Source organism: Pipra filicauda, unplaced genomic scaffold, assembly GCF_003945595.2.
Source record: "Pipra filicauda isolate LSUMZ 115617 unplaced genomic scaffold, ASM394559v2 scaffold33_size4404698_pilon, whole genome shotgun sequence".
NCBI lineage: Eukaryota > Metazoa > Chordata > Aves > Passeriformes > Pipridae > Pipra > Pipra filicauda.
Window position 1 is genome coordinate 4,286,704 of NW_024104465.1, and position 15,792 is coordinate 4,302,495.

The window sequence follows — 15,792 nt, forward strand, 5'->3', positions numbered from 1 at the left end:
GTGTGGATGCTCCATGTGTTTGGCTTTGTATCCCCAGTACCAGACCCTTTTAGGAGTTGTAGATCCAGTCACCACTATTTCTTAGTTGCCTTAGAACTGATCCTGCTCCCAAAACATTGCCAGGTTTGCTGGAGCAGGTGCACCTGGCTCTCCTTCAAGGCTGAGATGAATCTGCAGTGCTTCCATCTTCTCCTTTCCTAGAGGACAAGAGTGACAGGAGGAATGGGCATCCCAGCCTCTGTTCCCTACCTGGAGGCAGCACTGGTTTGGGAGAGATGAGAAATATTGGCTTTGTCTTACACAAGGCAGGTGACAATTTGGTAGGATGTTATTAATCTTATTTATGAACATCTCTGCTCTGTTTTATCCACTGGATTTTGTTTGATTTCCTCTTGGCTTGTGGGTTTGGGCTCTGCTGAGTGAGGATGGGCAGCTCTGAGCCAGACAAAGCTTTTCTGTGGGGAATATCCTTTTTAAACTGCTGGAGGTGTTACAACTGTGAGACTTGAACAGCTCAAATATCAAAATGTGCTTTTCTTGTTCAGTTCGTTTTTTTGCACTTGAGCAAAGGAATTTGAGATATCTCAGCACCTTCAGCTGAAACAAAGTAATGAGGTCGTGGCACTGTGTGGGAAACAACCCTCAGCATTCTGAATAGAAATAGGCTTTAAGATATGTGTGTCTTGGACAAATTCTTGATTTAAATAATTCCAGGTTGACCTTCCCTGCAATAAAATATTCCCTGCAGCTCCCAGCATTGCTGGGTGGGGGCTGTTGCACAGCTCTTATTTCTCCCCAGAAGAAGCTGCAGTTCAGTGGCTGGAGCAGTCACTCCCAGGAGTGAGAGGCTGAACATGTGCTGGATTTGCTGGTGCCACATTGATTTACCTCTATGGGATTGAAATATTCTAGGAATAATTTGAATTATTTTGATTTTAGCACCGTTCCTGAAGAACACAGGGATTTTCCTGAGTAGGAACTGTATTAAAACTAAGCAGCTGAGTTATATATTTGAGATCTCAACAGGTTACCTGGTTAATTAGGAGTTGTACTCACAGCAAAGGCTCTCCCAAAGGATGGCTCTGACTAGGGGAGGAATCCACTCCTGCACTGGAATTGTTTTCTTTCCAGATACTTTCATGGTGGAAGATGCGGTGGAAGCCATTGGATTTGGGAAGTTCCAGTGGAAGCTCTCTGTCATCACCGGATTAGCCTGGGCAAGTACTTGGGATCAGCACCAATTGCACGGTCACCAGAGAACCTCAGGGGTTTCAAATCATGGAGACAGAGAGTTTCCAAACAGATAAATGTACAGCAAAGAAGGAATTTTACTTGAAATTCTAAAATAAGGAATTCTAAGGAGTCAAACTTGTTATTGAATGAACAACCGGTGGATTTCTTTGTCTCTGAAATTCTTGTAAATCAGGGTTTGAAAAATCAGTTTGATTCTCCACTTCAAATGCTGTTTCAGATCCATGTAAAAGGTTGGAATGTGCCACAATTTAGATCCTAAATCAGCTGTGGAATTTGGCCTACAGATGATCTACCAACATATTTGATACAAATCCAGGTATAAGGGAGAGAGGGAATAAGTCATAAGGTAATAAACAGTTCTGACTGAATCCGTGTGTGAAGGAGCTGAAAGCTCGTCCCTGGAATCTGCACTGTGGAAGCGACTGAGCCTGGGTGACTCCTTGGAATCACCCCCCAGTAACTCTGGATTTGGCTCTTTGAATCCCCTGTGCCAGAGTTACTGATCACAGCAATCAGAAATTACTTACTCAACACAACAACCAGGAATGAGTTTAAAAGGGAACCTGTTGCTGTGTTTGCTCCACCACGGAGTGGGAATGGCACAGAAATTCCAACAAGGTGTATTTATTGACTCCTATGTCCTTCTAACTGTCAGGCAGTGGTTTATTTTGCTCTCTTTTCCCCCTGCAGATGGCAGATGCCATGGAAATGATGATTTTAAGCATCCTGGCTCCCCAGCTCCACTGTGAGTGGCGATTGCCCAGCTGGCAGGTGGCTCTGCTCACCTCGGTAGGAAAACAACTCACAGCTCCTGTGTTCCCTGAGGCTTTTCCTCTCAGTGTTATCCTGACATTATGCTTTGTATCCCCAAGTTAAATCTCTGCATGGCCTTTGCAGATTGCCTTTGGCTTGGAAGATTAGGGAGGTTTTTTTAAAAGCCATGAAACTCACTGAGAACCGAGGAAGTTTCAGGCTCAAAGTTTCATGTAATTTCCAGGAAAATATATGAGTTGACTCAGACTCATCCTAAAATTCAAGCTGTTAGATTAATTGAAAATAAAGATTGGTAGCTTTTGATTGTCTTGCTTGAAAATCTTTCTCTCTCCTCACATTTAAGCTCCTTTGGATACAGACGCAGTGGAAGCTGTGAGAGAGCAAACAAGTGTACCAGAGTGCCCAGTCCAGTGCCAGACTGGTTTGTCACTGGATGGAATTTTAATGGCAAAGCTGACTGGAGAAGTGCCTTGTTGCTTCCTCTCTCCAAGCCGGAGAGAACTGGATGATCTCTAAGGTCCCTTCCAACTCAAACCATTCCATGACCCCCTGGATTTGTCACTGTTGTTAGAGCTGAAATTTTCTGGTTTCCTCGGAAGTTTTGTTCTCTTTGCTGTCACACAGAGCTTTTCACTTGTCTTGTGTTTAAGGGGGAAATTTTTTCTTGATGTTTCACAGGTGGTGTTTGTGGGAATGATGTCCAGCTCCACCCTCTGGGGAAACATTTCAGACCAGTATGGGAGAAAAACAGTAAGTCTGTAGCTCCTACTGGAATTTATCCCAATATTTCTGCAGTGGGGATGTTTCATTGCATGATGGCCCTGGCACAGGTTGCCCAGAGAAGCTGTGGCTGCCCCATCCCTGCAAGTGTCCAAGGCCAGGTTGGATGGGGCTTGGAGCAACCTGGGCTAGTGGGAGGTGACCCTGCCCATGGCAGGGGGTGGAATGAGATGATCTTTAAGGTCCTTTCCAACCCAACCCATTCTGGGATTCCATGGTCACAAATGTCAGAGTCCACAGGCACAAAGCAGAACTAAGCACATCCAGAACTGACCTCCCATGAAATAAAGGGAATTTTTAGCTCTGTTTTGTACTTAGTTAATTTGTGTTACAGCAGAAACTCTCTTTTAACTCCTGTTCAATGCAGGGCCTGAAGATCAGCGTGTTGTGGACACTCTACTACGGGATCCTCAGTGGGTTTGCTCCCGTGTACAGCTGGATCCTGGTGCTGAGGGGCCTGGTGGGATTTGGGATTGGAGGAGTGCCTCAGTCGTAAGTAAATATTCACAAGTCCAAATTCCTCTTTTCTATTCCTTTTTTATAAAATGTTTATGTCCAAGTGAAGTGTTGTTTCTGTTCAGCTGACCCCAACCTTGGTCTTCTTGCAAGACAGGTCCATGACCTAAACACCAGCATTCAGAGGCAGAGCTGAGCCCTGACTGCTGAGTCTAAACACACAGATTATTGTTCAGCCAGAGCCTAAACTCTGTGTCTCAACCTGAGCTGGAATTCCAAACCCACTCATCCCCGACTTGGAGCACTGAAGGTGCTGTGATGGCTCAGAGGAAAAAGGCAGCACCAGGATATTTCTCTATCGCTGTGTCGTTCCATTCACGGAAGAGAAGGATCCATAAATCTCCCACCTGGAACAACTAACTCTGCTCTAGGCTTTTAATTATGAATGTAAAGAGAAGAGTTCACCAATTCTCTCTCTGCCTTTTGTCCTTATCAATAATTGATATTTTGCCTTGTGGAGGTGCTATTTGGGAGTAGTCAGAATCTATCTTTGATGGCTCATTGACTTCTTCACAAAGTAGGAAGAGTAGCTCCTTTCTAATATCCTTAAGCAGGCTGTGTAACTCCACAGGTGAGTGGCTGAATCTCAATGGAATATCTTTGTAATTGCATCTTCTCTAATGGCTATGAGAGAGAGATTGTTCTGAAAGGTGCCTTTAAAACAAAAACCTCCAGCACTGATCCATTAACTGACTGTGGCACATATCCCTCTGTCCACGTGTAGACACAGAGCTGCACCTGAAGCTCTGGCCTCCTCTGGGAATTGTCTGAGAGATGCTGTCTAATGCTGAATATAAAAGTTCATTCACAGAGCCAACATCCAGAGCTGCAAGGGTGTGGAGTGTTCAGGGATGTGGAGTATTCTCTTAGGAAAACAGTTCTGTACAGCATTATGGAATAGGAGGGTTTGGGTTGGAAGGGATCTTAAAGCTCATCCAGTCCCACCCCCTGCCATGGGCAGGGACACCTTCTACCAGACCAGGTTGCTCCAAGCCCCGTCCAACCTGGCCTTGGACAGTTGCAGGGATGAGGCAGCCACAGCTTCTCTGGGCACCCTGTGCCAGGGCCTCACCACCCTCACAGGGAGGAATTTCTTCCCTATATCTCACCTAAAAAGTCTGAACCCATTCCCCCTTGTCCTGTCACTGGAGTTGCTGATGAACAGTCCCTCTCCAGCTCTCCTGGAGCCCCTTCAGACACTGGAAGGTGCTCTGAGGTCTCCACACAACCCTCTCTTCTCCAGGTTGAACAGCCCCAGCTCTCCCAGCCTGTCTCCATAGGGAAGGTGCTCCAGTCCTCTTATCAGCCTCGTGGCCTCCCCTGGACTTGCTCCAACAATTCCATGTCCTTATGTTGGGGTCACTTATCAGCTCCTACATTTCAAGATGTGATTTTCCTTCTCCTCTAAATCCCTGCTTTGATATAATGTTGTGTAACTTTGTACTTCAATGACTTTGTACTTTGCTTCCTGGGCAGCTCCTCATGAATCAATCCACTGTTCCTTAAGTTAGCAGGAATTTTGATACAAACCTCAAAGGAAGCCTGAGGAGTTTAGAGGCAGAAACAGGCTGAGTCAATGGAATGCAAACAGAGCAGGAGCAAAGCAGCAAAGACAAGCCTGAGCAGACAGTTTGAAGAAGATGAGGGAGCCTTGACTGGCTGCTGGCCCTGCCTTCATCCCCAGGAAACACTCCCAGAGAAGCTGTGCCATCTCCCTTTGGCACAGTCATGGAACAAAGCCTCTGCAGAGCTCAGTGATTTCTTTTGGAATCCCACAATAAAAGAATGCAAATTATTTTATACCAGTAACATGATCAGACCTTGAAAGTCCTCCCCTCTTGTAGAATTGAACCCTGGCAGAGGAGACTGATGTGAAATTCTCTGAGCCAGTTGTAAAGCCCTGAAGAAAAACTTTCCCCATCAAGAGTTTGTGTTGGATTCTGATGGACCACACTGGAAATAACAGATACAAGGCCTGGCCCAGAGCAGGGCTGTGAAAACATCATTTAGACAACTATGGGGTCACAAAATCACATGAGAAGAGCAAATTGTGTCCTCTGTTGCAATGGTGAAGGGTTGGTTCTGGTGTAGAAAGGGGAGTCTGCCCCAGTGTCAGCCTGACTGGCTCTGGGGGACAGGAAGGGGTTTGAGTTACTCCTCTGGGTTTGGCAATTTAATTAAAAGCCAAAGGGAATGTTTGAACTTCTGTCTTTGTGCTGATGTGGCATTTTTCTCGCTGTGCTAACATGACATTTTCTCTCTGTTCTCTCTTTGCAGAGTAACTTTATATGCTGAGTTCCTTCCAATGAAAGCCAGAGCAAAGTGCATTTTATTAATAGAGGTGAGCAGTGTGTGCTGATCCTTGGAAGGACAAATCCTACTGTTTGTTACATCCCTTCCATCCTCCTGCCTGGAAATCCCCCCCAGAGCTGCAGTCAGGCCTTGCCTGTCCACGTCAGTGTGGAGCTGAGTTATCTGGTACCAGCTCATATCCAAAAGACAAAAAATTTCCACATCACACTCCACTCTTTGTGTTGAATTTGCCTTTTTGCAAATTAACTTCCATCCAGGGATGGAGACTGACTGCTCTGAGCACAGGGGGGACACTGGGTGTCTGTAATTCCATGGTGAAATTCATCTACGGCTCAGTAATGGATTTGGAGGAATGACTGGTCCATAAATCCAGGGCTAAATTCAGCTCCACGTCTTCATCCAAATGTGTCAAAGTCACAGAGAGCAGAATTTCACCCTATGAATATTTTAAGGCAAAATTCACAGCCCTTTGATGGATGGTTGGAAGGTCAGGGCCAGAACTGTTACTTGGCTGCATCACTTCTTCCAGGAATGGGCCAGCCACAGATTCTCTGGGCAACCTGTGCCAGGGCCTCACCACTCTCACAGGGAGGAATTTCTTCCCAATATCCCATCTAAATCTCCCTTCCTTCAGCCTAAGGTCATCCCCCTTGTCCTCTCACTCCAGGCCCATGTGAAAAGTCCATACCTTGCCTTCCTGTAAGCCCCCTCTAGGCACTGGAAGGCTGGGAAATAAATGTTTTCACCCCTATAACCTTTAAACAAATCCCCCAAAAGTGTCTGGGCTCTATTCCCACACAGGTGCAGACCTGAAATGTCTCTGGCGTTTCTCCCTCCAGCCATCCCTGGAGAGCACATCCTGGAATGCTGCAAAGAAGGAGACCTTAGGAACACTCATATCCTCACCTATGACTATTTCTTTTCCTTTACCCAGGTGTTCTGGGCTCTTGGGACTGTGTTTGAGGTGCTCCTGGCAGTGCTGGTGATGCCCACGCTGGGCTGGCGCTGGCTCCTCATCCTCTCTGCCCTCCCGCTCCTGCTCTTCGCTGGCCTGTGCTTTGTAGGTATTTCCTCCAAGAATTAATATGTGTTCCCTCCACTCCCACTTCTCCTCCCCATTCTGTGACCCAGCTGAAGGAAATCACGGCTTTGAGAGCTTTGAGCTCTCTGTTGGTGTCTTCTGTGAAATATCTCCAATAATGCAAAAATGCTGTTTCCACAGGGTGCAGCTAAAACCATTCCAAGGAGAGCTGTGTTTGTGTGTCTCTAATTGCTGGAGGACAATGGTGGGCTGGAATTTTGGGAAATCAGGCCTGGAACCCTCTCCAATTTAATGACTTTGTTTCAACCCAGTGCAGGGGAATCAATATTTTATCAAAAGTGGTTGATACTTCCCAGATGCTCTTTAGATTTTAGAATCACTTTCCTCTTAAAAATTCACCCAAATCAGGGGTAAAATCTGCAGAGTCTAGATCAGATTCCAAAATAAGATGTATATGATTTAACCCTGAGCTTCAGTGATATATTTTATTATTTATTGGGTGATATATTTTCCAATCACTCAATCTCCTCATAGATAAATGTCCTTGAGAGGTGGTTTAGCAGCTTTTATTATTCCTTAGTTTTTCAGGAATCCCTCCAGTTATACAGGTGCTCCCAACCTTGTTTGAAATTAAAAGGAGCTTAAAAACATGAATTTTGGAATGTTTTTTGCCCTGGATGCTTTGCCATACCTACAGGGAAGGGGTAATGGAAAGAACTGGCACAAATGTCCAACATTTCTCAAGGATAAACCCAAGGGAACTGAAGAGAAATAATTCTGGAGTTCTGAGTTTATGGGGAAAATTGGGGTTTGTCATTTTTAAAGCCTGATGAGATGATTCTCTGAATTCTTAAAGATTAGTTCTGTAATCCTTCCTTGTGCTGGAGTCACTGGGATTTCCCCCAAGGAAAATTCCAGCATGTTTCTTGCTGTTTGTGACATCCCTGTATGTGTGACCCGCTTTGTTCCCTCAGTGGCTGCCAGAGAGTGCCAGGTATGATGTGTTGTCTGGGAACCAGGAGAAAGCACTTGCCACTTTGAAGAGGATAGCAACAGAAAATGGAGCTCCAATGCCTCTGGGAAAACTGGTCATTTCCAGACAGGTAAGTCCAGGCACCTCAATAATGTGGGATACAGTGGAACTGTACCAAGGTGATGTGTGGTTTATTAGCAAATAATCAATGTTCTGTTTGATTTTAATGCCTCAACTAATAATAAAAAATACAGGATGATCATATGCTTCCTCTTTCACAGTGAGGAAGAGTTAATTTCTCAGTTTGAAAGTGAAAAGCACCTTTAAAGTGGGCATTAGTGTTATTTAACCTCACTCCAAGGCCTTGTTATTAAAGAAAATCGAGCCCTGAGGCTGAAGAGCTCAGATGGGAATTCTCAGATCTGAATTTATGAGACAAGAAGGACTTTGACACTTTAACTGTCTTTGGCAGGGGTGGGACTGGGTGATCTTCAAAGTCCCTTCCAACCCAACCCATTCTGGGAGTTTGGGATTCTTGCCACTCTGCATCCTCCAGCCCAGGACCCCTGAGTTCCCTGATCATCTGATTTCTGCTTGTTTTCAACAGGAAGACCGAGGAAAAATGAAGGACCTTTTCACCCCCCATTTCAGATGGACCACGTTGTTGCTCTGGTTTATATGGTAAGAGGGAACACAAAGCTTCAGTGCCAGCACAACTCTAAGTGCTTTTTATTGAAGGTATTTTACAGTGTTACTCAAATACAGCAACTTCCTCCTCAAAAAACCCCCAACAAAACCCAAAACCCCAACGTGTATTGATTTGTAATTCATTAAACCACCCAATCACCCTCATTCCCAATTAAATTGCTCTTTAATTGCTAAATGCTGGTAGGAAATTGCTTTGAGGTAGGACTTAGTGCATCTCCTCCCACAGTGGGTTCAGTTTTGATTCATGTTGTTTAATCTCAGTTTGACCAGCTGAGAATTCCTCTCTCATTTGCTTCCTTGCAGGTTTTCCAATGCCTTTTCATATTATGGGTTAGTTTTATTAACTACGGAGTTCTTCCAAGCAGGAGATGTTTGCAGCAGTGAGTACTAATCCATATTTTCTTCTTAAATATACCCTGTTAAAATTGGTGGAATATCTTTTATTAGATCACCTTCTGCTGTTGGTTTGGGAAGGAATGTGGCTGAGTTTTAAGTTTATTTTAAACATTTTTATAGACTGTTCCTCATCTCCTGCACAGGGTAGAGAGATCCTGCAGTGGTTTTGAACTCAAAGTGTAAAACAGCAAGACAACCTTCAAGGGAGACCTGTTATCTGTTCTTCTTGAGGAAAAAAGTGGTTGAATAAATATAAGTTTGCAGATTTGACAGAGCTAATTAGTTCTGAGAGAGAGAAACTGCTGCTCTGGAGCTCCTGGGTTCTCCAGATGGGAAAACCTGCTGAGAAAAAAAGATAATGGGAGGAAATCATCGTCCTTTTTGTTGCAGATTTTTGGAGGGAGGAAAAAAAGGTGCTTTGACAGCGTTAAGAAGAGGTTTGAAAAGTCTGACTCCCCAGGGGAGGGATGATTGTGTTCAGAACACTTGTAATTAGGGAAAACTGCCTGGAAGTTGGAAAATCACAGAAAGAGGAGGGGGAGTGTTGGGAGCAGACCCAGATCCCAGAGTTGCACAGCAGTGATCAGGGATTTGAGGGGTCTAAATCTCGTTTCCTCCCCAGAGGAGGATGCAGCCCTTGAAAACGCTGGGCTTTACAAGGAGATGGGATTATTCAGTGTTCTCAGAGCATAGGAAGTGTTGGTATCCCAGTTTATGTGGGGAGAAACTGAATTTCTGAGGTTAATTCTGTCCTGAGCCCTGGAGTGAAAAATAACTAAGGCTGTTCAGGTGATAAGAAGGTGGAAGTTTTCATTGTGAGAGTGGTGTGAAACCTGCCACAGAAAACATTATAAAACTGCTCAGTGTCAGCTCTGCCTTCCAGGTAAAATCACCTGGAATTGCTCTGGAATGGCCCTTCTGACTGTGGATTCCATCCAAGCAACACATCAGGCATTCAGAGGAGGAAAAACAATTAAATCCAAGGGGCAGAATCACTTGCATTTCTATCCATAGATGAATTTCCAGAAGTATTTTTAAAGGGTGGTGGGTACAGTGAATCAATGCCAGTCCTTTCAGTGCAGCCCTTCCTAAACTTCAGCAGTCGGAGTGATAAACACACACCAGGAGTGTAAACAGAGAAGAGATTACTTATAATATATGAAATATTTGACTTTTTTTTCCTTTTTCCCCAGTATCCAGCAGAAGGCAGGAAGTTAAAGCAAAGTGCAGCCTGACCTGTGAGTATCTGACAGAGGAGGATTACACAGACCTGCTCTGGACAACCCTGTCAGAATTCCCTGGTAAGTGGCAATGGGAAGCACCAGTTCTTCCCTGCTCAGGGTGATGGGAGGGGGCTCTGGGACCAGAAATGGAACTGGTCTGACTGTCCTAATGCCATCTAAATAACAGAATGGAAAGAAAATACCAACTTCTAAAGAGCCCTTAGATGCAGCAATGGGAAGATGAGCAGGGAACAATGGTCAGAAGTTACTCCAGTGAGCCACAGTCAGGCATTTCTGGCTTTCATCTGAGGAACCACTGGATTAATCAGTGGTTAAGGGATGGCAGAGTGGATTGTTCACTCCTACAGCAGCAAAGTATTTGAAAGAGAGACCAAAATCTCAAATCTGAACAACCCAGACTGTTAAAAACTGCTCCATCCTCCCCCTTTGCTCAGTTCCCAACACTCCCCTGGTCTCTTCCACAGGGGTGTTGGTGACACTCTGGATCATCGACCGGATCGGCCGCAAGAAAACCATGGCCCTGTCCTTCCTTGTCTTCTCATTTTGCAGCCTCCTGCTGTTCCTCTGTGTTGGAAGGTGGGTACAACACAGGGAACAACTGGAATATCAATTTGATCCATGTTCTCTCTTGACTGAGGCAGGAGAACTGGAAGTGGTGGTTTGAAAAGCCATGGGATGGTCGTGCTCAGCTGGAGAAAGGATTAAGGCTGGGTTTGGGTTTTCTCACCAGAGTTTTTAAGGAAACTAGAAGAAACGGGAGAGAAGAAATCCTTTACTATAATCTTGTGGACAGAGCAATCCAAAGGGAAAAATAAGAGTTTAAGTCTGGGTAGGATGTAACCATTGGGCACTTTTAAATTTAAACCCTTCCAGGAACTTTCCAAAACCTCACAGAAACCTTTTAATAAGAAACCTTATAAAATTGCACATATCCAGGTGGTAATTGGGTTCATGTCTTTTAAACAGGAAAGGTGGACTCTCATTTCCTTCTCATGGGCGTCATTTTTATTTCAGTAGGCCCCAGCTCTCAGTTAGAAATTTAGAAAATTCGTGGGATTGTGGGAATGCAGATTCTTTGCAATCATTGTTATATTAAAAGGTCCAGAAAAAATGCAAAGGGTTCATTAAAAAAGCCAAAAGAAATGGTTCTAATAAATTTAGCATCTTTATTGCATTTGTCTGCAAGTGAACCCCCAGCAGATTTTACCAAACAGACCCAAACTCTGCTCTCCTCTTTCTTCTCCCAGGAATGTTCTGACTGTGCTGCTCTTCATTGCAAGAGCCTTTATTTCAGGAGGATTTCAGGCTGCTTATGTTTACACTCCTGAGGTAAGGGGGTTGTTTTTGTGATGAGAATATTTATGAGGAGTGAGAACATGGGGGGGGGAAGTAATTTTGATGACCTGTTCACAATGGACTCCAGCCAAGATTTGAGTTGTAGATCTCATTGTCATTGTCTAACAGAACCTGCTGTGGCACTACTTATTCTTTTCCATTGATTTAGGAGTGAAAGGAAGAGAATTTCCTACTGGCATTAATGGGCTGATGTTTTCTCCCCAGGTTTATCCCACAGCCACACGTGCTTTGGGCCTGGGAACATGCAGTGGAATGGCAAGAGTGGGAGCCCTCATAACCCCCTTCATTGCACAGGTAAAATCCCTTTTACTCTGAGGCTGAAGGAAGGTTGGACTCAATGATCTGGGAGGTCTCTTCCAACTTTAACAATTCCATAATTCTTTGAAGGTCACGGAGAGCCTGCTTTTCTTTCCACCAGACCAGATTGATCCAAACCCCATCCAACCTGGCCTTGAACACTCCCAGGGGTGGGGCAGTCACAGCTCCTCTGGGCAACCTATGCCAGGGCCTCATTACCCTCACAGGGAAGAATTTCTTCCCAATATCCCATCTCACCCCACCCTCTGAGAGTTTAAATCATTATCCCTTGTCCTGCCGCTATCTGCCCATACAGAATGCCCTCCCCTTCCTTCTTATAAGCTGTTAATCTTTTTTCCAGTGCTGTAATTAAAATTTCTACTACTACATCAGTATCCATACTTGTTTCCCTGCTGAGGTCCTGTGTTCCTTTCCTGCCTGTTTCCTGCAGGTGATGTTGGAATCCTCAGTGTACCTGACCCTGGTGGTTTACAGCGGCTGCTGCCTCCTGGCCGCCCTGGCCTCCTGCTTCCTGCCCATCGAGACGAAGGGCCGTGGCCTCCAGGAGTCCAGCCACAAGGAATGGGGCCAGGAGATGGTGGGGAGAGGATCTCACTCCCCAGGGGAATCACAGGAGTGATGGCACATGGAAAGAATGAATGACTGGAGCAAGATTTCTCACAAAACCTCCGAGCCTGAAGCATCGAAAGCTGAGCCTCGTCACTGCCAACGTCACGTGTCAAACTGCAGGAATCTGGGGGTGAACCTCAGCAAATTGTGTCTCTGCTGCTCTTTGCTCACACTCATAGAAACTTTCCATCTGTATGGAGAGGGATTTAATCCAGACATCCTCTGGAGTTTAGCAGGAAGAGTGTTTCTCTGTTGTGCTTGCATGGTCAGCTCTTCAGCTTCAAACGTCCCGTGCCAAGCAAATCACCAAGTGACTGCAGCCCAGCATCAGCTGTAACTAAATACTGAACTCTTGAGCCTAAAAACAAGAGGTTGATATTTATTGTGTCCCTGGCCCTGCACAGGGTGGGTTCCACACACTACACTAGGAATTACATGCCTGCCTTGCACTTTTAACCATCAAAAACACAACAAAATGTGGTTGTGGCAAACCAACCTTTGCAGTTCCCCTGGTTGTGGGCTCTGTTCCTGGAGATTTAACTGGGAAGGATTGCTTGGAAATGAATTCCTGAATGTTTCTCCCATCCCAGCAGGTAGTTGGAACCCTGAGGGTGGTATTTGCTGCAGAGCTGAAACCTTATATCACAAATATAAATCATAGAATCATTAAGGTTGGAAAAGACCTCCAAGATCATCAAGTCCAGCTTTTAAATCCTCATGCTTTGTAGCAGAATTTGAGTTCTCTGACATTGCCAGAAACCTTGAGCTCTCTGTCTTGCTTGGTGTGGGGAGGTGCTCACTGCTGTGGTTCTGTCCATGGATCCAGGTGTGCCCCTGCTCCATTTACCTGAGCACCTTCCCACAGTGTAGCCAGAATCTGAGCTGGAAGAGCTGCTGTTGGGATGGAGCTGCTTCCAAGTGTCTCCCCAAAAAAGGTGGCCTCCTGACAGCTGGGCAGGACTTCTCCAGAGCTGCTGATTGTACATTGACTGGTGACAAAGGAATGTAGCTGGAATTGTGACATAAAAGGAGCAAAAGTCACAGGAAGAGCCAAACTGCAATGACCCCTGGATGAGGAACATCCCTCCCTCAGGTGCAGCTCCTTGAGGTGATGGTGCTACTCTTGTCAGGGAATGTCATGGAGTTCAGGTGAGGACAAGCTCAGAAACCTGTCACTGGGCAGGAAATCCCATTGCAGAGCCTATGGGAATGTGTGAGGATCTGAGACGTGCCTCCTCCAGGTCCCAGTGTATTTTCAGGATTCCAGATTATGGAACACAACCAAATGTGAGGGAGATGGACTCTGTGCTCGTCCTGGGATGTGTTTTCATAGTCTGTCTGATCAGGTGTCTCACATAAACACAGGTAAGTGTGCAGCACATTTTTGCACAGTTGAATATTTTAGGTATCCTGGGAAGCAGGTCCTGTTCCTGGGGGCAGGAATAGGTCACTGAGCCCATGTTTGGGGGCAGTACAAGTGAACACTGTTGGGCTCAGCTGTCACTGGGGGTCTCCCAGCACTGTGTGATGTTCCACCACGTGTCAGGCTCATTGTTCAGAGACTGGAGGGAAAACAGAAGTGGATAATTCCTTAAAAAACCTGAGGAAACTCGGGCTAAGGAAGAAGACCAAAGAGGTTGTTGGTGTTGTGTGTGTGGGTGCGTTCTCTGGGAACAGGCACAGTTTGCCAAGGCACCAGAGTGTCCATCCAGTCCCCACTGGTGGCTCAGTGGAAGATTCCGGGAGTGGTTGGTGTAAACAGGCAAAGTTGGCTTTTCCCAGCTACACAGAAATGAATTCATCTCCCAGGGGATCCCTGGGATGATGTGGGTGTCCAGTGGGGTTGGTTCTCTCTGTCCCCACTGACCCTGTGCCCTGTGAGCTCAGGCTCCAGTTGATCCCAGTAAACAGAAGAGCTCTCATGGCACTGGCAACACCCACAACTCCTTTGTGTTCACCCCCTTCTGCCAGGCTGGGGTTGGGTCACTCTCCCAGGTGCTCCTGTGCCCCTCTCCTTGTGGGATTGCCCTGAGCTATTCCCAGTGGGTGTGAACCCCAGAACGGGGGGGCCTCTGGAGCTGAGCCTGGTTAGAGGTGACAGAATCCAAGTGCAGGACAGCCCTGGCTGCAGGAACCCACCTCCCAGCCCAGGAGTTATTCATTACCTTTAGTTAAAACGCTGCTTTTCCATGTTAATAGTCACGTTTCACTTCAGTTCTTAGGCCACTATTCAACAGTTTTGAAGAATTGCAACAGCCTTCAGAGAGTTTTAGGGAAAATTTATCTGTTCATGCACACCTGGATCCTACAGATAACCTATTTCTCATTGAAGATTTATAGGGAATGCAAACTTTTGATGCTGTTGAATAGGTCGCTTTTAGCCTGTGACATTTACAGTGTGAAAAAACAACAGCTAAAGGCATTTTTGCTTTTCACCTTTTACGAATTCTGCACTAAAAATGTGTTTAATGATATAAATACCACGGTTGGTCCTGCTGAGTCTTTGATTTAAGTGATGCCTAAAGCTTGATCTGAAGCTCACTGAAGTCTGGGAGAACTCCTGTGCATATCTGTGGCCTTTGGATGAGCTGAGTAGAAGGAGACAGGAGCCCACTACAGCTGATCCTCTGAATTCAGCCAGAGAAACAGAGCTGAAATTCAGGATTTGCAGGTATTTGCATATAATTAAGAACAGAAGGACATTTGAGCTTGTTCACTGTAAAACTGAGACCATTTGGGTGGACACACAACACCTCTAAATAACCACAAATCGATTTTGTCAATAAGGCAGCACCATTTATGTAGAAAATCAGCTTCCAAAGATTGTTTTCCACACTGAGTATTTTTCACTGATGAAGGAATTCCTGTAACTGCTTCATTTCAAACTGTTCAGTGAGATCACTTGGAATTCAGACAGAATTTTGGGATTCAGATTTGCCAACTGTCCAAGTCATGAACGTGCCAAGCTGGCGTGGGAAAAGAATTCTCCAAGTGAGCTTTGATGGAATGATTTGTTATTCCAAACTTCTTGCCGAAAGAGCATTGAATGTTTCCTGTGTCTGAATGTACAGTTTCTAAGCTGGATTTACATTTTAATGTTGAAAAACTTGGTGTATATCAAGCTTGTTGTAAAATACTTCTTTGGTTCCTGGTCCTGGATGGTTGAAGTCCACATTAGATATTTTATGTTAAACAAATAAATAGTTTTTTCAGTAAAGAAGTTTTGGCTGTTCTGGGGGATGTTTAGGAGGGGTCATAACTTTCCCTTGTGTTTTTGTCTTGGTGTTCAGAGGTTTGAGATACAGTGTGGGCTCAGCACTTTGCAGATCTGACTCGTTTTCTGTGTGGTTTTTTGTATTTGGTCATAAAGAAAAGCCCAAGATTCCTGTTCTCATTGTAAGTAACCTCACCACAGCTAAATATTGTGGATATTCCATCCCTGGAAGTGTCCAAGGCCGGGTTGGATGGGCTTTGGAGCAACCTGGTGTCCCTGCCCATGGCAGGGGGTT

The 15,792-nt window shown here is 45.3% G+C and overlaps 1 protein-coding gene across 1 annotated transcript in view; it reads left to right on the forward strand.

Moving 5' to 3' along the window:
* Positions 1-15,503, forward strand: part of LOC113982758 (SV2 related protein) — an 18,630-nt gene extending 3,127 nt beyond the window's left edge. The window contains exons 3-16 of the mRNA XM_027711261.2: positions 1,132-1,217; positions 1,945-2,043; positions 2,707-2,778; positions 3,176-3,300; positions 5,602-5,665; positions 6,572-6,697; positions 7,654-7,782; positions 8,260-8,333; positions 8,664-8,740; positions 9,950-10,057; positions 10,465-10,576; positions 11,248-11,329; positions 11,561-11,650; positions 12,105-15,503. Coding sequence (XP_027567062.1) covers positions 1,132-1,217; positions 1,945-2,043; positions 2,707-2,778; positions 3,176-3,300; positions 5,602-5,665; positions 6,572-6,697; positions 7,654-7,782; positions 8,260-8,333; positions 8,664-8,740; positions 9,950-10,057; positions 10,465-10,576; positions 11,248-11,329; positions 11,561-11,650; positions 12,105-12,293 — 1,433 coding nt within the window. The 3' untranslated portion in view covers positions 12,294-15,503. The remainder of the gene's footprint in view (positions 1-1,131; positions 1,218-1,944; positions 2,044-2,706; positions 2,779-3,175; positions 3,301-5,601; positions 5,666-6,571; positions 6,698-7,653; positions 7,783-8,259; positions 8,334-8,663; positions 8,741-9,949; positions 10,058-10,464; positions 10,577-11,247; positions 11,330-11,560; positions 11,651-12,104) is intronic.
* Positions 15,504-15,792: the final 289 nt, after the last annotated feature.